Source organism: Pogona vitticeps, chromosome 7, assembly GCF_051106095.1.
Source record: "Pogona vitticeps strain Pit_001003342236 chromosome 7, PviZW2.1, whole genome shotgun sequence".
In the NCBI taxonomy this organism is placed as follows: Eukaryota; Metazoa; Chordata; class Lepidosauria; order Squamata; family Agamidae; genus Pogona; species Pogona vitticeps.
The window spans coordinates 33,520,048-33,537,720 of record NC_135789.1 but is presented as its reverse complement, the minus strand read 5'-3'; the positions used below and the strand labels follow the sequence as shown (position 1 = coordinate 33,537,720).

Sequence of the window (17,673 nt, the reverse complement as noted above, 5' to 3'; positions counted from 1 at the left end):
CCACCTCCCAGTTCTCCCTCCCTTCCCAATGGTGCGACTGTAGTGGCTTCCCTCTAAACATCCCGTAAGACCTCTTCCTTCCCTCCGCCACAGAGGGCCCTCTCTCAGCCCTCTCAGAGAAACCAAACCATAGCACTCTACATTTCCAGCACTGGTCCCTGGTTCTCCTCCCCACCCCTCAAAGAGGCCCCCACCAACCAACCGTGATGGAGGGATATCCAGGCCCAACCAGCCCCCCCCCAAGCCCCAGCCCGACCCATCTGCATTCTCCGGAAGTCAATTCACTGCTCCTCCAACCTGGAGGTCCGAATTTTCCCTTGTTCTGATTCTTTGTTTTCTTTGCCATCATCCTTTAGAACGAGATGGGCCAGGGGAACCTGTGCATTGGCTTTATTTTATATGTGAACACAGACGTTACAAAAAAGAAAAGGAAAAAAAGGCGCAACATTGTTTGTAAAAGTTTGCAAAAAGTTTCCGCCTCCAGTCCACTTGCCCGCCTCTCCTTTGGTCAAGGTGGGCCGCATCCGGGCCGCCTGGCTCTTCCGCTGGATTCTAGCCAGAGGCAAGACAAGAAGAATCCTGAGAGGTCTGGGAATGTGGGGAGGGTCTTCCAAGAGGCCTCCCCCACCATCACCCCCTGCTCTGGCCTGGGACCGAAATGTGGGAGAGCCCCTCTGGGTCCAGAGGAGAGGCCTGCGCTCCTTTACCCAGCGGTCTGCGTAGACTTGGCCCATGGCGGCTCTTTACAGAGAAGGTGGCTCGCTGCCTTAGCCCCCCCCCCCCCAGTGCTTCTCTCTCTCTCTCTTTCTCTCTGAGGATCAGACCAGGAACAGAGTCTGTTTGCATCTTGTCCAGTTTGGGCTCACCAATGATTCTCCCCCCCCCCCCCCCGGCATCCCTTACATCCCGTTTTGGAGGCGGAAGCAGGAGATTCTCCAATCCCAGCTTGTTTCTATTCAGGTGCTCCGTCAGGCTGGTCAGTGGCGAAGAGGCAGGGCCTTGCTTGTCATCCCCATCCTGCCATCGAGCGGGTGCTCCGTGCAGTCCAGGGTTTTTGTAATTCCCAGGCTGGCCACGGAACGGCCCCTCCGGAGCGGCTGCTTCCGCAAAGCCCAATCCCAGAGGCAGAGAGATAAGAACCAGTGCCAGAGGCTGGAGAGGCCGCCGGTGGGGGCAGTTCAGCGTGGCTCCTCCGCATGAACCGCCGTCAGCGGATGATGACCACCAGGGCCACCAGCAGCTGGGCTATCAGGTCAGCGGCCCGCACGGGCCCCGCGTGGTTCCGGGTCCCCTGCTGAACCCCACTGGGGGGCGGGAGGGGGGCCCGGGGGCACTTCCCCCTGTGCTTAGGCAGCAGGCCGAGGTGGGACTTCTGCTTATAGTCCGGCGCCGCCGCCGCCCCCTCCTCCTCCTCCTCCTCCTGCTCCCCCGTGTTCTTCCAGGGCCCCAGAGAGGCCGGCTTGGTGGTCCGGTTGCGGCTCTTGGTGCAGTTCTTCCGGTAGCCCGGGCGCTGGCCCGGCAGGGTGCCCTGATCCCGCCGCCCATCCTTCCCCTTCTCCGTGGAAGAGCGGAGGGGAGGGTGGTCTCTGGGGGGCACCCGGTCAGGCGGGCGGAACCGAGGCGGCCCGTTGATCTGGTGGAGGGACTCGGAGCCGGAGCAGGCCCGGAAGTCCTCGGGCGGGAGCTCCTTCAGGTTCCGGCCCCGGCGGGCCTCCGGGAAGTGGCACTCGACGCTGGAGCTGGAGCCCCGGAAGCGGCGCAGCCATTCCCAGAGGGAGCGCGCGCGGCAGTCGCAGACCCACGGGTTGCTGTTGAGCCGGAGGTACTCCAGGGCGCCCAGGTGGGCCAGGGACTCGCCCGGCAGCTCCGAGAGGCTGTTGTTGAAGAGGAAGAGGAGGGTGAGGCGGCGGAGGTCGTGGAAGGCCCGCCGGTGGACGCTCTGGAGCTGGTTCTGGTGGAGCAGCAGGCGGTCCAGGTTGACCAGCCCCCGGAAGGTGTTCTGGTGGAGGCTCCACAGCCGGTTGCCGTGCAGGAAGAGGTGGCTGAGGTTGACCAGGTCCACAAAGAGGTCGTCGGGCAGGTAGTCCAGGTGGTTGTCCTGCAGGTAGAGGTACTGGAGGCTGTGGAGGCCCTGGAAGAGGCCGCCGGGCAGGGCGCTGAGGCCGCACTTGTAGAGGTGCAAAGCGTGGAGGCGGGCCAGGCCGCGGAAGGTCTCGGGGGCCAGCTCCCGCAGGTGGCCGTTGTCCCCCAGGTCCAGCTCCTCCAGGTGGACGAAGCCCTTGAAGGCGCCGGGGTCGACGAAGGTGAGGTTGTTGGAGTAGACCCAGAGGGTGACCAGCGAGGGGCTGAAGTGGCCCCGCAGCAGCAGGGAGATCTGGTTGTTCTGCAGGAAGACCCTCTCGCTGTCTTGGGGGATCCCCTCCGGCACGGTCAGGAAGTGGTGGGACTGGCAGCTGACGGTCATGGGCGACGGGTAGCAGACGCAGTCCACGGGGCAGCCGCGGGACGGGCCGACCGCCAGCCCCAGGAAGAAGAGGAAGACCGCCAGGTAGGAGGAGGCTCCTGCGGGGGGGGGAGAGAGAGAGATTGAGAGAGTGGGGCAGTTGGGGTCGGGGGAAGGCTTGGCCAACCGGAAGCATTTCGGCAGAACGAGAAAAGCCCACTCATCGGCCAGTGCGGGGGGGGGCTCCCCCCTGGGGCAGCCGGGCCCAGAAGAGCCTCCTGGATCCACGTCAGCCCCCTGGCGTCCAGCTGGCCCTCCAGCCAGGGCTGCCCAAGTCCCCCGCCCCACATCAGCACTCAACGGGCCCGTTCAGGGCGGAGCAGTCCTCTTGTCCCAACCAGGGCCTTCCAACAAGACAGAACCCGAAGGGCCTCTTTCTCACGGTGGCCCGGGAGTTCACGGGTGGTCAGGAGGCCCCCTAACCCTCTGAGAAGGGGCGGGAAAACAGTGTCAGCCTTGTGTGATGAGCCAGAAGCCTCTGGGGGCCAAACTTTGTGACACACCCCCTGCACACGCACACACATGGCCTTCCTTGTCCGGCCTTTTGCCCCACGCCAGCCCTGCGGAGCCTCCTTCCTGCCCTCTGTTCTCCCCCCCCCCCCGGGGCGTTCTTTGCCCAAATATTGCCAGGGAACGGGATCAAGGCCAGAAGCCAACCGCCTGAGCCCCCTCCCCTGCAACCCTGTTATCTATTATTTATTCTCTGCAATATTAATGCCCTGCCCTTCGCCAAGAAGCACAGAGGTTGCTATAGCATCCAACCGCTCACGATGCGCCACGGCTGTCTTAATTGCCAGCCAGGTTTTTAATCCCTCTCCGACCCCCTCCCCTTTTATTTAAAAATAATATCCACTTAAGGAGAGGGAGAGGAAGCTTTGGAGGAAAGGCGCAGCCAGGAGGGCCTGGCAGGTGTTCTGGGTGGGGGGAGGAATAGAAGGAAAGGAGTGGTGGTTTCTCCTCCTCCTCCTCCTCGTGGCCCATGGCCTCTCTCTCTCTCTCTCTCTCCTTGTGCCAGGCCTGGGGGGGGGGGGCAGCCGGGGCCTTCCCAGAGCAGATCCAGGTGACTCAAGGCATGGCCGGAAAGACCAGCCTTCCTGCCTTATGATCCGGGACCCTGGCTTGGGCACCATCCCAGGGACTCCCTCCGCATACGCCAAGGGTGGTGGGAGCCGCCGGAGGCGAGTGGCCGGGAGGGCGAGAACGGGACTCTGACTTCCTCACTTCCTTCGGCTGGAGCCCAGGAGACGGGGCAACGGGTTGCCCAGCGTGGCCCGGACCCGCTTTCCTGCTTCTGCTCAGGCAACAGCGTCTGTGCCGCCGGCATGTTGAGGCCCCAGGCAGGCGGTGTAGGGCGGCCTTCCTAGGCATTCTCAGGACTACGTATCCCAGCGTTTCTCCCCTCCAGCTGTTCCGTGAAGGACAGATGGGAGTCCTGGAGGGGCACCCTTTCTCTCTCTGTGCCACCCAGTTTACCTGCCCTGATGCCCCCTGCCGGGGGCCTATGAGGCGTGGTTTTTGGTCTGAGGTGGGGGTGGGGGACCCTCTGCCAGGGGACTCCAAGGCTCTTGCAAAAACGGCAGGGCAGAGTTCCCTGCCACAGGCCAAGTCCCAGGATTCACCAGAGATCTGGCCATTAGGAAGGCGCCCCTCTTGCCATTACGCCGTGTTGCAGGTGGTGCTATCACGGGTGGCCACGAGGAGCGATGTTCTTGTGGCAGAGGGAAGAGAACCACAGCCTCGCTCTCCGGGTGCCCCAGAGCTCCCCATCCCAAATCCTTGGGGTCAAAGGGCAGATGATGGCTAAAGTGCAACCAAACAGGCCCCCCCTTCAAGCAGCTGCCTGGTCTCCCTCCTCCCTTGCCCTGGCCAACCAGGGAGGGAGGGAGCCCCTTCCCGCCATCCCCAGCCTCCTCCCGGCCAGCCGAGTTGTCCTTCCACATTAGGCATTCTCGGCTCTGGCACACGCAGACCCAAAGAGCCATTATAAGCCCTCCAGGGCCGAGCTGTGGATACGGAAAGCGATCTCCCATCTCCATCGCCTGGTGGGGAAGAGCGAGAGCGCAGTCAGGCGCACAGATCCTCGTGGCGGCGTCGGCACCATCCTCGTCTCAAGGCCCAGACCTCCCGTCGGGCTTCCTTCCCCACCGGCATCCAGCGCAACCTTCTCTCCTTCCTCCCTCTGCCCCGCTGAGACCACCCGTGCTCCTGCCGCCATGGCAGATGGTGGTGAAGCCGAGAGGGAGCCCGTGGAGCAAAGTAGGGCAGCCGGCTGCAAGCGGAGAGGCTCTCGCTGCTCGCCCGCTATTTCCTCTGTGGCCAGAGGGCAGCCCCACTTCCACGCTTTCCAAATACTTACTCCTGCCATCACGAGGGCTAGAAGCTTGCTTTCCAAGAAAGAAAGGAATAATTGGTCAAACTGGGATTCTGGAAGACACTGGTTTCTTGGCCCTTCCAACTGGCAGAGAGAAACCTCCTGCCACCAGCGGCTGTCCCATGCCACCAAGCCAGAGGCCCAGGTGGTCCGACGGCTCTAGCAGCCGTTGTCCAGAAGGACGAGTGGGCATCTGGAAACGCTGCACTAGGTGGAAAGGGGGGGGGATCTTACACTTGGAACCTTTGCCGGGCAAAGCAGGGGTCCCTCCCCCCCCTTCTTTTGGCCCCAGATTCCTTGCCTTTCCCAGCCAGGCAGGCTGGCTGGCTCTCAGGGCCTCCCCTTCCTAACACTTCCCCTTGCACAGGCCAGTCCGACTTACACCCTGCATGGCTCTCCTAATTGGACGCTAATTAGGCACTGCTTAATGGATGCTTGAAGTAATTTATCTCTGGTGCGGCAGCCGCCCGCTGTCCAGCCTGCCTGCCTGCCTCTCCCCCTTCTCCAGCCGGCACCGCCAAGCTCCCTCCCTCCCTCCCTCCCTGCCCAGCACCTCCTGGCCTGCAAACCATGTCCCTCAATTGGGCCTCCTCTGCCTCGGCACCACTGGCTGGGCCAACGCTTGCCCCCTCCTTGCGGCCGCCGGATGGACCCTCCTTGGTGGAAGGGCTCTTGGCTGCGAAGAGGAACCGGCTGGCCGACAGGGGGTGCCTCCTCGAAGTCCGATTTCAATAGAAAGAGGGAGGACGGGGGGCCCTGCCGTGGCTCTCGGGCGGGCACTTGGGCTGAGCTTTCTCCAGAGAGGTGAGATGTATCATCCTTCTGTGTGCCTCCTAAAAACCATTCCTCATTTTGCATCTGTTCATATAAACCCGCCTATGCCAAGCAGGGCCCTCGTTTCTCTCCCTTTTGGGTGGGGTGCAAGTGACCACCCCGTTTGGGGGAGGGGGCCTTGAAAGCCAACGCAAGCGGGCCGCCCAGCCAGGTGGCAAGAGAGCCTCTCTGGAGCAGCCGGAGGTTGCTGGCACCACCTCCCCACACAGGCACACCACCCCATTTCTGCTGCTTCAGCCGGGCCTCCTTGGAGACTCTCGGCGCCTCCCTCCCTCCCAGCCGGCCAGCATCTCTCACAGGCCTCCCGGCCACCAGAGGCCCCACACAGCCTTGTTTACCGCATCACTCTGAGGGTTTTCTCCTGGGACGGCTCTTTGCGCACGCACAGGGCGCGGGCTGAGCCTCCTCTGCACAGCAGGAAGCCGTGAGAGTGAGCGGAGAGAGGCCAACCCCTGGGCTGGGGGGGGGGCGCAAGCGGGGCAGTCTGGAAGCAAGGGAGAAGGAGCTGCCCGGCGGCGCCTGCCCAGGAAGCCCAGCCTTTCCTCTGCAAGCAGGCTGGCGTCCGTGGCTAGCAAGGGCTTCCCCTCCCCAGGTGTAATTCAGGTCCACTCCGTCTGCTCTTGAGCCCAGAGCCTCAGCCCTCCCAGAACCGTGGGGGGTGTTGGGGGGGTGTCGGCTGCTCTCTCTCTCTCTCTCTCTCGGCCTGATCTACCCCTTGGAGCTGTTCCTTCTGCTGACAGGGCAGCCTTCCTCCCATAAGCGCTCAGGTCGTTTCCACCCACCAGCGGCGCACTCCTTTCGCTCCCTCCCCATCGGCCTGAGCCAGTGGCTGGTGCCCAGCAACCTTTGCGACTCCGGGCGGGTGGGGGGGGGGAACTAGGGCGCAGTTCTGCTGACAGCCGGCCCAACCCTGCAGCCCTGACACGACCCCCCCCCCAGGTGGTCCAGGGGGTTGTGAAGGAGGAAGCCAGGGGTCAGAGGGGGGGGCACCTTGGAACTCACTAGGATGAATAACATGTAATTGGCCAATTAGTTCAAGGAATCCTCTTCACCCCCAAGAAGAGCAACCAGACAAACTGGGCAGGAGACGCGCCAGGCAAAGGCCTCCCGTCGCCCTCCTTCGGAGCGGGACCCACCGCTGCTGCTGCTGCTGCTACTGCTGTGGAGGCCCCTCCTTCCCCTGCCACTTGGCTCACCTCTTCTTGGAGGACACCCCCCCTCCCCAAACTGCCAGGCGGGCCCCGGTCACTAATAGCCAAGCGGGGGTGCTTGTCCTTCTGAAGTCCGCATTTGCTCAGAACACCACGTGGGCAGACAGGATCGCTCAGAGAGGAGGCAGCTGAAAGCTGCAGGTTTGGGGGGGGGGGAGACACTCAAGCACAGGAGACCCGTCTCATTGTCCGAACTTTTCCCTTCCCTGGCCCGCCAAGGAGAGCAGCCTTCTCTGAGCACCCAGGCCGGGCTCCGAGGCCTACGAGCTGCGCTGGAGACGGGCAGGCTGGCGGACGCTGCGCAGGAGCCGTTCCCTGTATCATTTCCTCCTCCCCCCCACGCGCGCACACACTCCGCGGACAGCAGCGTCATAAATAACTGACAGATCCCAGCTGTTAAGAGTTATCGTTTCTGATCGAGTGACAGCTGTTTCCAATCCCCCCGTAATCGCCCCAGCAGTTCCGGAACATAAAAATCATAAGAGATAATTTTGTCTTTGCATAATTTGGTTAGGCAAGCTGCGCCTTAATCGCAATTATGACCCAGAAGGCGAGAGGGCTGGGGGGGTCCACGGGGGGGGGCTGCCAACCTGTGGAGCTCTGCCCAGGGTGGGAATGCCAGGGCCCTTGAAGAGGGGGGGGAAAGCCCTTCCCTCTTTGCCAGCTGGGCACTCGGCCTCCCGCTTCCCCTCCCAGGAGAACGTCTGGCCGAAATCTCATTTGCCCCCCTCCCCCTTTCCTCAGCACAGGAGAGCCTCTCAGGTCTCCTCTTGAGTCAGCACCCTGCTCGGCCTCCCTCCCTTGAGCCTCCCTCGCTGACGGAGAGCTGGGGCTCTCTGCGGCTGGCGGGTCAGGGGTCTTTCTCAGCACGCCCTGGAGATGCCCCTGAGGATGACACGGGGGGGGGGGCTTTGGCATGCTAAGCACGTCCCCCCCCTCGGAGCTCACAGATGGATGCCGGAGAAGACGCGGTTCCTGGCCCCGGGGTCATCTCTCTGGCTGCCAACAGCCTCTCTCCAGGGCGCCTGGCAGAGAGAGGGGCCCCTCCACACCCTCCAGGCTTCGTTTTGGAAGGAAGGGGGCCAAACCTGGGGGGCCCCCACCTTCCGCATTGCTGGGCAGGGGCTGCTCCGCGCCCATGGGGCCCCTCCTGGCCATCCCTCCCTTGGGCTCCCTCCCGGGCCCCTTCCTGAGGCAGAGCTTGCTTGAGCAGGACTTTCTGAAAGACGAGGAGCCTGGCACCAAGAAAGCCTGCCCTTTCCAGGGCACCCCGAGGGGTAATGTCGAAGAAGCCCACCTCCCCTTGTTTGCCCACCGGCTTGGAGGTACCGCGGTGGCGGCAGCAGCTTCCGCTCAACTCCCAACCAGAGCGACCGCTTATACTTCCCTCTCCCCCCCCCCAAAGTTGAGTCCAGCTCTGTCCGTGAGTAGCAAGAAAGGGGTGAGGAGGGGAAAGGCACCTTCAAGGTCACGCAGAAACCCCCGCCCCCCCCAGCCAGCCAGCCGCTCGCTCAGCTTGCCACTTATTGCAGTTTTAAAGCCAGCCATAAATTCTGCGCTGCAATAATCTGGAAAATCAATACCGCCGGCTGAAACTCAAGCTTTATCTGGCCTTGCAGCTGGGCCCCAAACCTCCCCGTGGGGCCCTTTGCCTGAACCAGACGAATGAACGCCAGGCCGGCCGGCCGCCTCCTCGCTGGGTGCCTGGCCTTCCGGCGTCAAGCGTGTGCTTGTGTGCCGGAGAGTTAACTGTGGTCATTTCTTCCCATTACTGCCCCCACACACACACACACAAACGCACACACACAACCCTTGCAATAAAAGCCAAGGACAATGTTATTAAAAAGGGCCTTCCAGGGGGAGAACAGTCTACCCACTCCTGCCCGGCTTCTGGACCGCTGGCGCCAGCGCAGGGGCACAGCGGAGCCCCACGGCTTCCCTTGGCCCTGTGGCCAGGCTGCCCTTGAGCCCCCAAAGGGTCCACGCGGAGCAGGGCTCCGGAAGGCTCTGGCAGAAAAGCACCGCTTGGGCTGTGCTCTCAGAGGGCCGGGCTGAGCAGGAATGTGTGTGTGTGTGTGTGTGTGGGCGCTCCCACAACTCTCCTGGTTTGCAGGTCAGAGTCCTTGACTGAAAGGTCTCTTTCAGGGGGGAGCGTCCGCTCCGAGTCCAGAAGGACTGGGGGGGTAGGGTGGGCAGGAGGCAGATCAGGGTCCTTGAAGCTGCTGCTTAGCTCCCCAGCGAGCCTTTCCTGGAGGACAGGCCGGGAGGGCGAGCAGGCCGGGGTTCCCTGTCCAGGACCCTTGGCCATTTACCACGGGGAGGACGGTGTCTCCCCAGAACACTCCAGGGGCCCCCAGAACGGCTCTTCCTCCGTTGCTCTCTGGGCTGGGGACCTTGGCCTCTCCTCCTCTTCTTTCCTTCCTCCCCCGCTCTTGCGGATCCCTCTTGCCCAGCCTCTGCTTCCCCCGGAGGGACGGGCGCTCCGCAGCTTCTCTGCTGGAGTCGTCCCTGCCACGCCTGGCCTCTGCCAGGATCTGCCCCGGGACCGTCTGCAGGCGGAGCTGGCCCTCGGCCCCTGGACCCTCCCGCCAGAGCCAGAAGGGGCGCCCTCCGCCGTGCAGCAAAGCAAAGGCGTGAACGGAAAGCGGCCTCGGGCTTCCCGGCTGAGCGCCTTGCGTGAGCGGCCCTCTGCTCTGGGGCTGGGGAAGAGAGGGAGAGAGAGAATTAGGGAGCCACAGGGACCGGAAGACCGCCCTCCTCCTTCTGTCGCGCCGTCTCCAAAACTCTACCGAAGGTTGCCTCTTTTTTCCCGGTCGGAAGATGCGCGCTTCTCCAAAACAAATTAGCACCGACTCACTTCTCGGTGGAGAGCAGCCATCAGGGAGAGGCCCCAGCGGGCGAGCGGGCAAACAAGCGCTGGAAAGAAGAAAGCAATAACATGTCCAGCGGGCTAATCGGCAGAGGCTGCTGCCTGCAATGGGAGAGCAGCAGCCTCCGGGGGATGAAGCAGGGCAGGGAGGGGCAGTTCTGCCTCGCCAGCCTCTGGCGCGCGCAGCTGGCACCGGGTCTGACCATCTGCTTCCAAGGGCCGGATGAAGCCTGCCGCCCTCCCCTGCTTTGCCCCCAGACTGGTTCCCTCTCCACCAGGGCCCGATCAGCAGAGCATGAAACAGGAGAACCTGAGAGTGGGCAGGGACCCCCCAAGGGTCACCCAAACCCACCCTCACCGCTGCCGGAAACCCACCGCTCAAGCACCTCTGGGAGAACGGGTTTCATCCCAACCACGGAAGGAGGAGACCCCACTTGCCCTGCCCTCCCTTGGAAGGGTGGGAAGGCAGCTGCTCATCCCCATGGCAGGGCTTTTCGCCCGGCTGGGGGCTCATGGGAATCGGAGTGCCCTTTGCTCATTCCTGGCTGGTGCTTTGAGGAAAGGAGGAAGACGATCAGCCAACCTGGGAGAGGAGCCTCAGGGATCCTTCAGGAAAATCCCCCCCCCCCGGGCTCCTGGTGGGCAGTCGAAGTAAAGCCGATTATTGAGCGGAACCCCCCAAATGAGCCCTCTGGCTTGGCCCTCTTGGCGTGGCCGCCGGATCCAGTCGGCATGATGTTGCAAAGCCACTTTCCTTTCCTTCCTTTCTCTCTCTCTCTCAGTAAGTGGGAGTTTGGCAGCTTCTCGGTGCCAGTTTGCAAAAGTTTCAGGGAATGCAGAAGCGTGGAGGAGAGGGAGAGGGAGAGGGGGGTAGCCTGGCAGAAGAAGAAGGGCAGCTAATTAAAGCATGCCTTGGTCCAGCCAGGCCTTGCGCGCTTGGTGCCTTTGAAACACCTCCTTCTCAGGAGCGCCTTTCATCGCACCTGACGCCCGGCTGACGGAGGGCCGGCCGAGGCTGCTTGGAAGGGGTAAAGAGTGCCTGGCGGCCGGACTAGGCGTCCCGCTCTCGCCGCCTGATGGCTGCTGATAACATTTATCCTTGCAGCCTCGTCTACGCCTTTCATGGCCCTTTACCCTCTGAAGTGCAGGCCCGCCTTTGCCGGGCCTTTTCAAGGGCCTTTTGATCCGGCTCCTTGCTCCTGGAAAGGTGGCACTTGATGCAAAGCTGCGCGTAAAGGGGGGGGGTCGGACGTAAAGGGGGGGTTGGACGAGGCTGCTGGCGGACGACTCGCATGGGAATCGTAGTTGCTTCTGAGCACTGGCCAATCCATACACAAGCACCACAAGGCTGAAGAATTTAAAGAGGCCCCTAAGGACCAGGCAATGTTTTTTTTTTAAAAAAGAAGCACATCATCACAGCCGGGGTTCCCAAGGGTCATCTAGTCCATCCCCACCAACGGAGGACTCCACCTCCAACCTCTGTTTAAAGACCACCAGCAGAGGGGTGCCCCCAGCCACCCACCCACAAATCCCTTCCTAAACACGTTTTCTGTGAGGGAAATTGCTGTGGTCTTGGATAAATGGGGCTTCTCCCAATAGTCAACGTCTCTGGGGTCCTGGCCTTTTGGCTTCCCCTCCTGCCCCTCTCTTGACAACCTCCCCCCCAGCTGACCTCTCCCTCTTCTCCCTCTTCCCCCCCCCGCATCGCCCCCAGCCCCTTTCTCCTCTTGGCAAGGGTGTCCGCGGATGGCGCTTATTGGAATAACCTTTCAGCTTTCATTTAGAGCGCCTCTCTTCCTACTGTGCAGCCTCATCCGTGAACACTTTACTAATTGCAACTTTTAATATGCGGGATGGAAAGACCGTGAGATCAAAGCAAGGCAACTGCCACGGCAAGGCAGGCTGTCACGGAAAGAACTCTTCAGCAGGGTGGTGTGGGGCGGGGGGGAGAGAGGGAAGGGCGCGGGAGGTGTGGGGCAACCCAGGGTACTCCCCCGTGTCTGGGGGTGGCAACTTAGCAATGGGGGAAGAGGCCTCGCTGGGTCATTGTGTGTGCGGTGGGGTGGGCGACTGGTGTGCGGTCCCCCACCCCCACCCTGAATTCGCTGGCTGTGCAGCCCGGCCAGAGGTCCTGCAAGCCAGGGGGCTGGGGAAGGGAGTTTTCCTTGCCTGCCTGCCGATCCAGTTACCGGAGGCCCGCCTGGCCCTGACTGCTCAGTCCCAATGCTCCGGCCACGCAGACAGAGAGACGGACAGGAGGGCCTGTTAGAGGCCCGTAATCCGATCACCGAGACGACCCGGATGGCGAGACGTGCAGCTGCTCTCGATAGAGGGGGCGATGGGGAGAGGCAGGCACGACCACCAAGCAGGTCAGTCTGTCCCGTCCAGACTGGCTGGTACACACACACACACACACACACACACACACACACCCATGGCGTGGAGCCCAGGCGGTCCGTTTCTGGCAGCCCTGGGGAACCGCCAGCTGTGTTCCCCTGTAAAGGAGGTGGTGGGGAGCAGAGGGAGAAAGAGAGAGAAAGAGCAGCCCTACTCCTATGTGGCAGAGGGGGCTTGGGTGTGTGTGTGTGTGAAATGGAGGCGTGAACTCTCTGCTCCACCACCCCCCGGGGTGAAAGGGGGGGGGAAAAAGAGAGGCAGCCTCTGATCCAGAAGGTAAGGCTGAAGCCCCTACAAAATCAGAGCCACCCTCACACCACCTTTGTGGCAGGGAGTTTCACAGGGTAACCTCTGCCCTGGGGGAAGAAGGACGAATTCCTCTTGGGCTTCAGGCTATGACCCTCCTGGGTTCCCGTGGAAAGAGAGAGAGAAGGAAAATCTTCTTTTGCCTGCCGTCTCTTGAGGGTCCGGGGTAGGGGTGGGGGGGCAGGACTTGAAAAGAGGGAGGATGGAGAAAATGAGTAGCTGCCATTTCCCACTTGTGTAGAAATAGATTTTTAATGTTAAGGACTTTGGCTGAAAGGTTGGAGCCCCATGGAGAGACTAGACTAGGCAGCCTCAGATGAGGGAGGGGGCAGAAAGTGGGCAGAAAGAAGCCGCCCCCTCCCGAACCCCTGGGATTAACACCTCCGGAGGGGCCAAAAGGAGGGGACCTGAAAGCTGCCTCCACCCCCACCCCCACCCTGGCACCCCAGAGCTTCCAAGAACCTTCCCAAGAACCCATTCACCACCATTACGATGTACTCTCCTCCTCCTCCTCCTCGTCATTATTGTGATTATTTTACGTGAGCCTGCGGGAGCTGAAGGAACAAGCTATTTAAATAACAAGCTGCTCTGATTGAGGAGAACGGGGCCAAGAACTCTGGGGTGGAATTCGGGGCCCCTTGAATCCCGTTGGGAGTTTTGATACCATGGTGATGATGAGACACATGGAGAACAGGAACAGCTTCTCGGAGAGCGGCCGTCCGGGTGGACCGCGAGGACGCAGCCCCTCCGGGGCGAGGGACGGACAGACGGACCAAGGGATGGAAATGCCCACCAGGCCAGCAACTCCATGCGGACGATGGAAGAGTGGTGGTTTGGGAAAGAGGATGTGAACTAGGAGGGCAAGCGAGGAGCAGGGAGTGAGCGGGCCGGCCTGGCCGGCCAAGAAGGGCTCACAAAGCCCGTCCCAGACGCCCCCCAGGAATTGGGATGGCGAGGGGGGGCGGGCAGGCTCAGGAAGACAACCTCCTGCTTAAGGCATGGGCTGGGTCTGGCCTTTGCTGGAGCCAAGGAGCCGCCGCCTGGCCTGGCCTGGCCTGAGCTGTCCCAGGTGCTGAAACCTCTGGACCTGCCTGAAGCTGCCGGAGCCGCCTTCCCATCCTCTTTTCTGCCTGAAGGAGAGTCTTGTGTGGCTTGGAAGCTCTTTCTTTCAAAAGCAAGCCTGATCTGGGGAATTTCTCCTGCAAACACACCTTGCCGGAGGGAGGGAGGGAGGGAACAAGCCCCGTCGGGTCCGGTTCCCCTCCTCTCCCTCGAAGTGTGGGGCAGGGTGTGGGAGCGACAGAGCGGCACTCCCTGGACGGCTCTTGTCTGCTTCCACAGCCGTGGCGCCAGCGGTCTCTTTCAGGGCAAGATAAAAAGGGAGAACCTGGTGGCACCGTAAAGACAAAGACAGACAGGTGCTTCCGCTCGTGTGGATCGTCGGCCACAAGAGGCTTCGCCGCGAATAGACCTGCTAGTCTCAAGGGGCTGCAAGACGCTTCTGTCCTTTCGCCCCTTCTGTTGTTCCTGGACCTCTGCCCTGTCTTTCTGCTGATTTCAGGACCCCCGACACTACCTGAGCCCCCCCCCCGGGTAGAAAGAGGAAGGCCTTCGGAGGATGCCCCCCCCCGTGGGCAGCTGGAGCCCTCCTCCAGAGACCGCCACCCAGAGCCTCTCTAAGGTGGGGGGGGAGAGGGTGTGGTCTGTGTGTCTGGAGAAAGGAAGGGGGTTGAAGAGGCAGAGCAGGAGGAGTTCTCCACTCCCCCCCCCTTCGGATCCTCCCCCTCAGCCAAAAGGGAGAGGGTTGCTGTCCTAATGAATCAAGTCCTGGAGCTGCCTGAAGAACCGCTTCTCTGCATCTCAGCAGGAGGGAGAGGCTCTTTGCCCCCCCCTTCCCCTCCCCTCCCCTCCCCTCCCCTCCCCTGCAGGGCTGCAGCCGCCACCATTCGCCCGCCTGTGTTCTTGCGTGCATCACTTCCCCATCTGCCTCCTTCGGACATGCCACAGAGGGATTTGGCGTGCCCCGTGGCAGTGGTTCAGCACAGAGCCACCCCGTGGGGAGGGGGTGGGTGGGGAGCGATCCGGTTCTCGACTCTGAGGGGGGGGTTCCCAGGACCCTCCTGGCCCCGCCGAGCAGAGCAGACTCAGCCCCTGCAGCTGGCGCCTGGGAGGGGAGGTGGTGGGCACCTGCAAGGATGGCGTGTCCAACCCCAAATGCCAACACCGACAAGACTGTGTGTGCGTGCAAGCACGCACGCACGCACACACACGTACATGCACCTGGCTTGCCACAAGATCAGAGAAGAGCTTTCCTGCACCTCAACAGAGAGCTACGAAGAGCCTCAGAGGGAGAGGAGACACCCAAAGCTAGAGAGGGTCTCTTGCTGCCCAGGTGAGGCCATTGGTGGCGCTGCCAGGCTGGAGCCATGGCTGGCATCGAAACAAGACCCCCTGCGGGACCCTAGGGCCTCACCCGCCACCCTGCCCCCTGCCTCTGAGCCTCACACCCAGGGTGGTATTGCGGGGCACGGTTCTGTGGCATCATTGCCATGCAGTGCCAAGCTGTAGCCCCAGCCCTCCCTCAGCAGGGCCTAGGACTACCTTTCCCATCATCCACACCAGGCCTGAAGAGCACCCACGCGCGTTGGGAGAGTCCAGTCTAGCTTGGCTCCTGAAGTCTGGCCTCCCTCCATCCTCCTGAGCCCACCGGGCTCTGTGCCACAGGCAGCCTCTGGGGAGGAGGCACCGGGCCAGGTGGGGGGGCCCCCCCTCCGCCCGCACCCCCCCACACACACACACCTTCCGCCTCCTTGCTCTCAGGCCCGTTAGCCCCAGAGCCCCAGGCCTGACAGGGCTCCTTTCCAGCCGCTCCCCCCCCCCTTCCGAGGTGGGTGTGGAGTGTATTTGAGAGAAAGGCGGGCGGTTGGCAGGGAGGGGGAAAGAGGAGTGGGTGGGTGGGAGAGCCCATTCTGGAGCGACCGCCATCTTCAAAGCCCACCTCCGGGACCAAGGAGAAAGAAAAGGGGGGGGCAGCACAAAGGGGCCGTTAGCTTTCCAAGCCCTCGCCACCACACGCCGTAAAAGAAGCCGTCCTCCCAGCCGAGAGGGGTGGGAGGGGGGAGTCGGCCTGGGAGGCCATTCCCCCCCCCCGCCCCTATTCAGCCTTGCGCAAAACACTTTTTAAAAAATAACATATGATTTCCCTCCCTCTCGCCTTCTCTCTCTCTCTCTCTCTCTCTCTGGTCTGAAGGATGAGCTCCTTCCAGAACGAGCCCTGCTTCCTACCTTTGGCACAGATGAGGCGACAGGAATGCATCGGAGGCCGCCACGGCCACGCGGGATGCTGCGCCCGGCTGGAGTTCTAGGGGCCCGTCCACGTCACGGTGCGGCCGCCAGCTGTTCTCTTCGCAGCTAAGCATTTGGGCTGGATTCATCCTTCCTATTCCCCCCCCCCACACACACACACAGAGCGCCGACGCTCCTCATGAATTAGCAACAGACACCCGAGCAGCAGGAGGTGGTTTTTCAGTTTTTGTTTTCTCCGCGCAAACATGTTTTCTGCTCGCAAACAGCTTGTGGCAGCCCCGGCTGTTGCTCGTGGGCCTTTTGCAGGAGGAGGGCACGGGGCCGCGGGGGAGAATCCTGACCCTCTTCCACATGGGCCCCACTGGAGCTGGGGTGGAGTGATCTGCGGAACTCAGGGCAGCTTGAAAGCAAAGCCTGGGGGAGGATGACTGGGATGGGGGGGGGGGGGTGGGAGAGAGAGAGAGAACGGAGCTGGGAGAGGAAAGAAACCCGAAGCAGGATGGATAAGAGCCAGCAAGAAAAGCACACTAATGTTTTTTGTGCCAAACATGGCAAGTCCTGGCACTGAAGTGCAGGGGGGGGGGAGATGGCCCCAGGATTTGGCCCCCAGAAGGAGGGGGTGGGGGCTGCTCACCCTGAGCCGGCAGGGTCCAGGTGCCCTGGGGCAAAACTCCTATCCCCTCCAGCTGGCATTTTGCGGCCTCCAGCATACCTGGAGGGCCCAAGGGTGGCTAGCTGCTCTGTATTGGGTGTGTCTGTGCGGCTGAGCCAAAGAGAAACGGGAAGGTGGGGGGAGAGAGAGAGAGAAAGGCAAGCGCTGTGGGTCCCCCTTCTTCTGGGACGGAAGAAGCCACGTTGGCCCCAGCCGCTGCCGGGCCAGCTCCTCCAGGAGGAGGCCTGGAGAGGATTGGGACCCCGAAGCCTTTGAGGGGGTGTCCGGTCTCTTTCTGGCCCCTCTCTGCAGTGTCCTGGCCACCCCAGGCACCCCCACCATGGCCTCTGGAAGGCTCAAAAGGAGGCTCCTTGAAAGGGGGGAATGAGGAAGAGACAGACAAGATAGCAACGTCACACTGGCAGGCAGAGGCCGGCAAGGAAGGCCAGCTGGCAGGGAGCTTCTTCCGCGCGCCCCCCCCCCGGGTTCTCACCACTGCTGGGCAGCAGTGCCTGGTGTGGTGGTCACAGCCCTGGGTGGGCGAGGCTGGCCACGGAGGCAAAGGATGCTGGTGAGCCACCCGGCTCCTTCCCCGCCACTGAACATGAGCACATTTCATGGGGAGCTCAACATTTCACACGAGGAGGAGGAGGAGGAGGGAGGCTGAGATATGCAGCCTGGTTCAACTCCTCTTCTTCTCCCCCCCCTTCCTCCCTCCACCCCTTTCCAACAACTCTCCTCTCCCTCAATCCTGATGCAGGCAGTGTCACAACGGCACCCTGGAGAGGAGAGGTGGCGAAGGGGTGGGGTGGGGTGGGGGAACACGGTGTCTGTGAATTAAGGGGCTTGGTGGGGGGCAGGCGGGCAGAGGAGAGGGATTAGAAGCATCCAGCTGACGGAAGATGGACTTTGCATCCTGGGGTGGGTTTTTTCCAGGATGTGTGTGTGATATGGCCTGAAACTGTGGGGCGCTCTGTCTGTTCCAGCCTTGATCCTGGGGGGGGGGGGGAGGCTCCTGTCTTTCTCCCTCCGGCCACCTTCTCCCTTTCCCACCTTACCCCCTTCCCTGAGCCTGCAAGCCCCTGCAACCCCCCCCACGCCCCCGCCACCCACCCACACAGATGGCTGGCTTGCCTGTACCGCAGCCGGCCAGCACAACTGTCTCATCAGCACTTTCTCCAGCCGTATCTGGGCCACAGCCGGCCGGCCAAGAGCAGGAAAGGA

The 17,673-nt window shown here is 62.2% G+C and overlaps 1 protein-coding gene across 3 annotated transcripts in view; it reads right to left on the bottom strand.

Moving 5' to 3' along the window:
• Window positions 1–375: 375 nt before the first annotated feature.
• RTN4RL1 (reticulon 4 receptor like 1) overlaps window positions 376–17,673 on the bottom strand; it is a 38,072-nt gene continuing 20,774 nt past the window's right edge. The window contains exons 1-2 of one of the 3 annotated variants that reach the window (XM_078379319.1): window positions 15,777–15,873; window positions 376–2,562 (exon numbers count right to left, since the gene is read on the bottom strand). In XM_078379319.1, the coding sequence (XP_078235445.1) occupies window positions 1,208–2,562; window positions 15,777–15,807 (1,386 nt within the window). In that variant the 5' untranslated portion in view covers window positions 15,808–15,873 and the 3' untranslated portion in view covers window positions 376–1,207. Of the gene's footprint in view, window positions 2,563–4,859; window positions 5,402–15,776; window positions 15,874–17,673 lie in introns of those variants that run through there. The other 2 variants (XM_072978714.2, XM_072978713.2) reach the window with 2 other exon arrangements.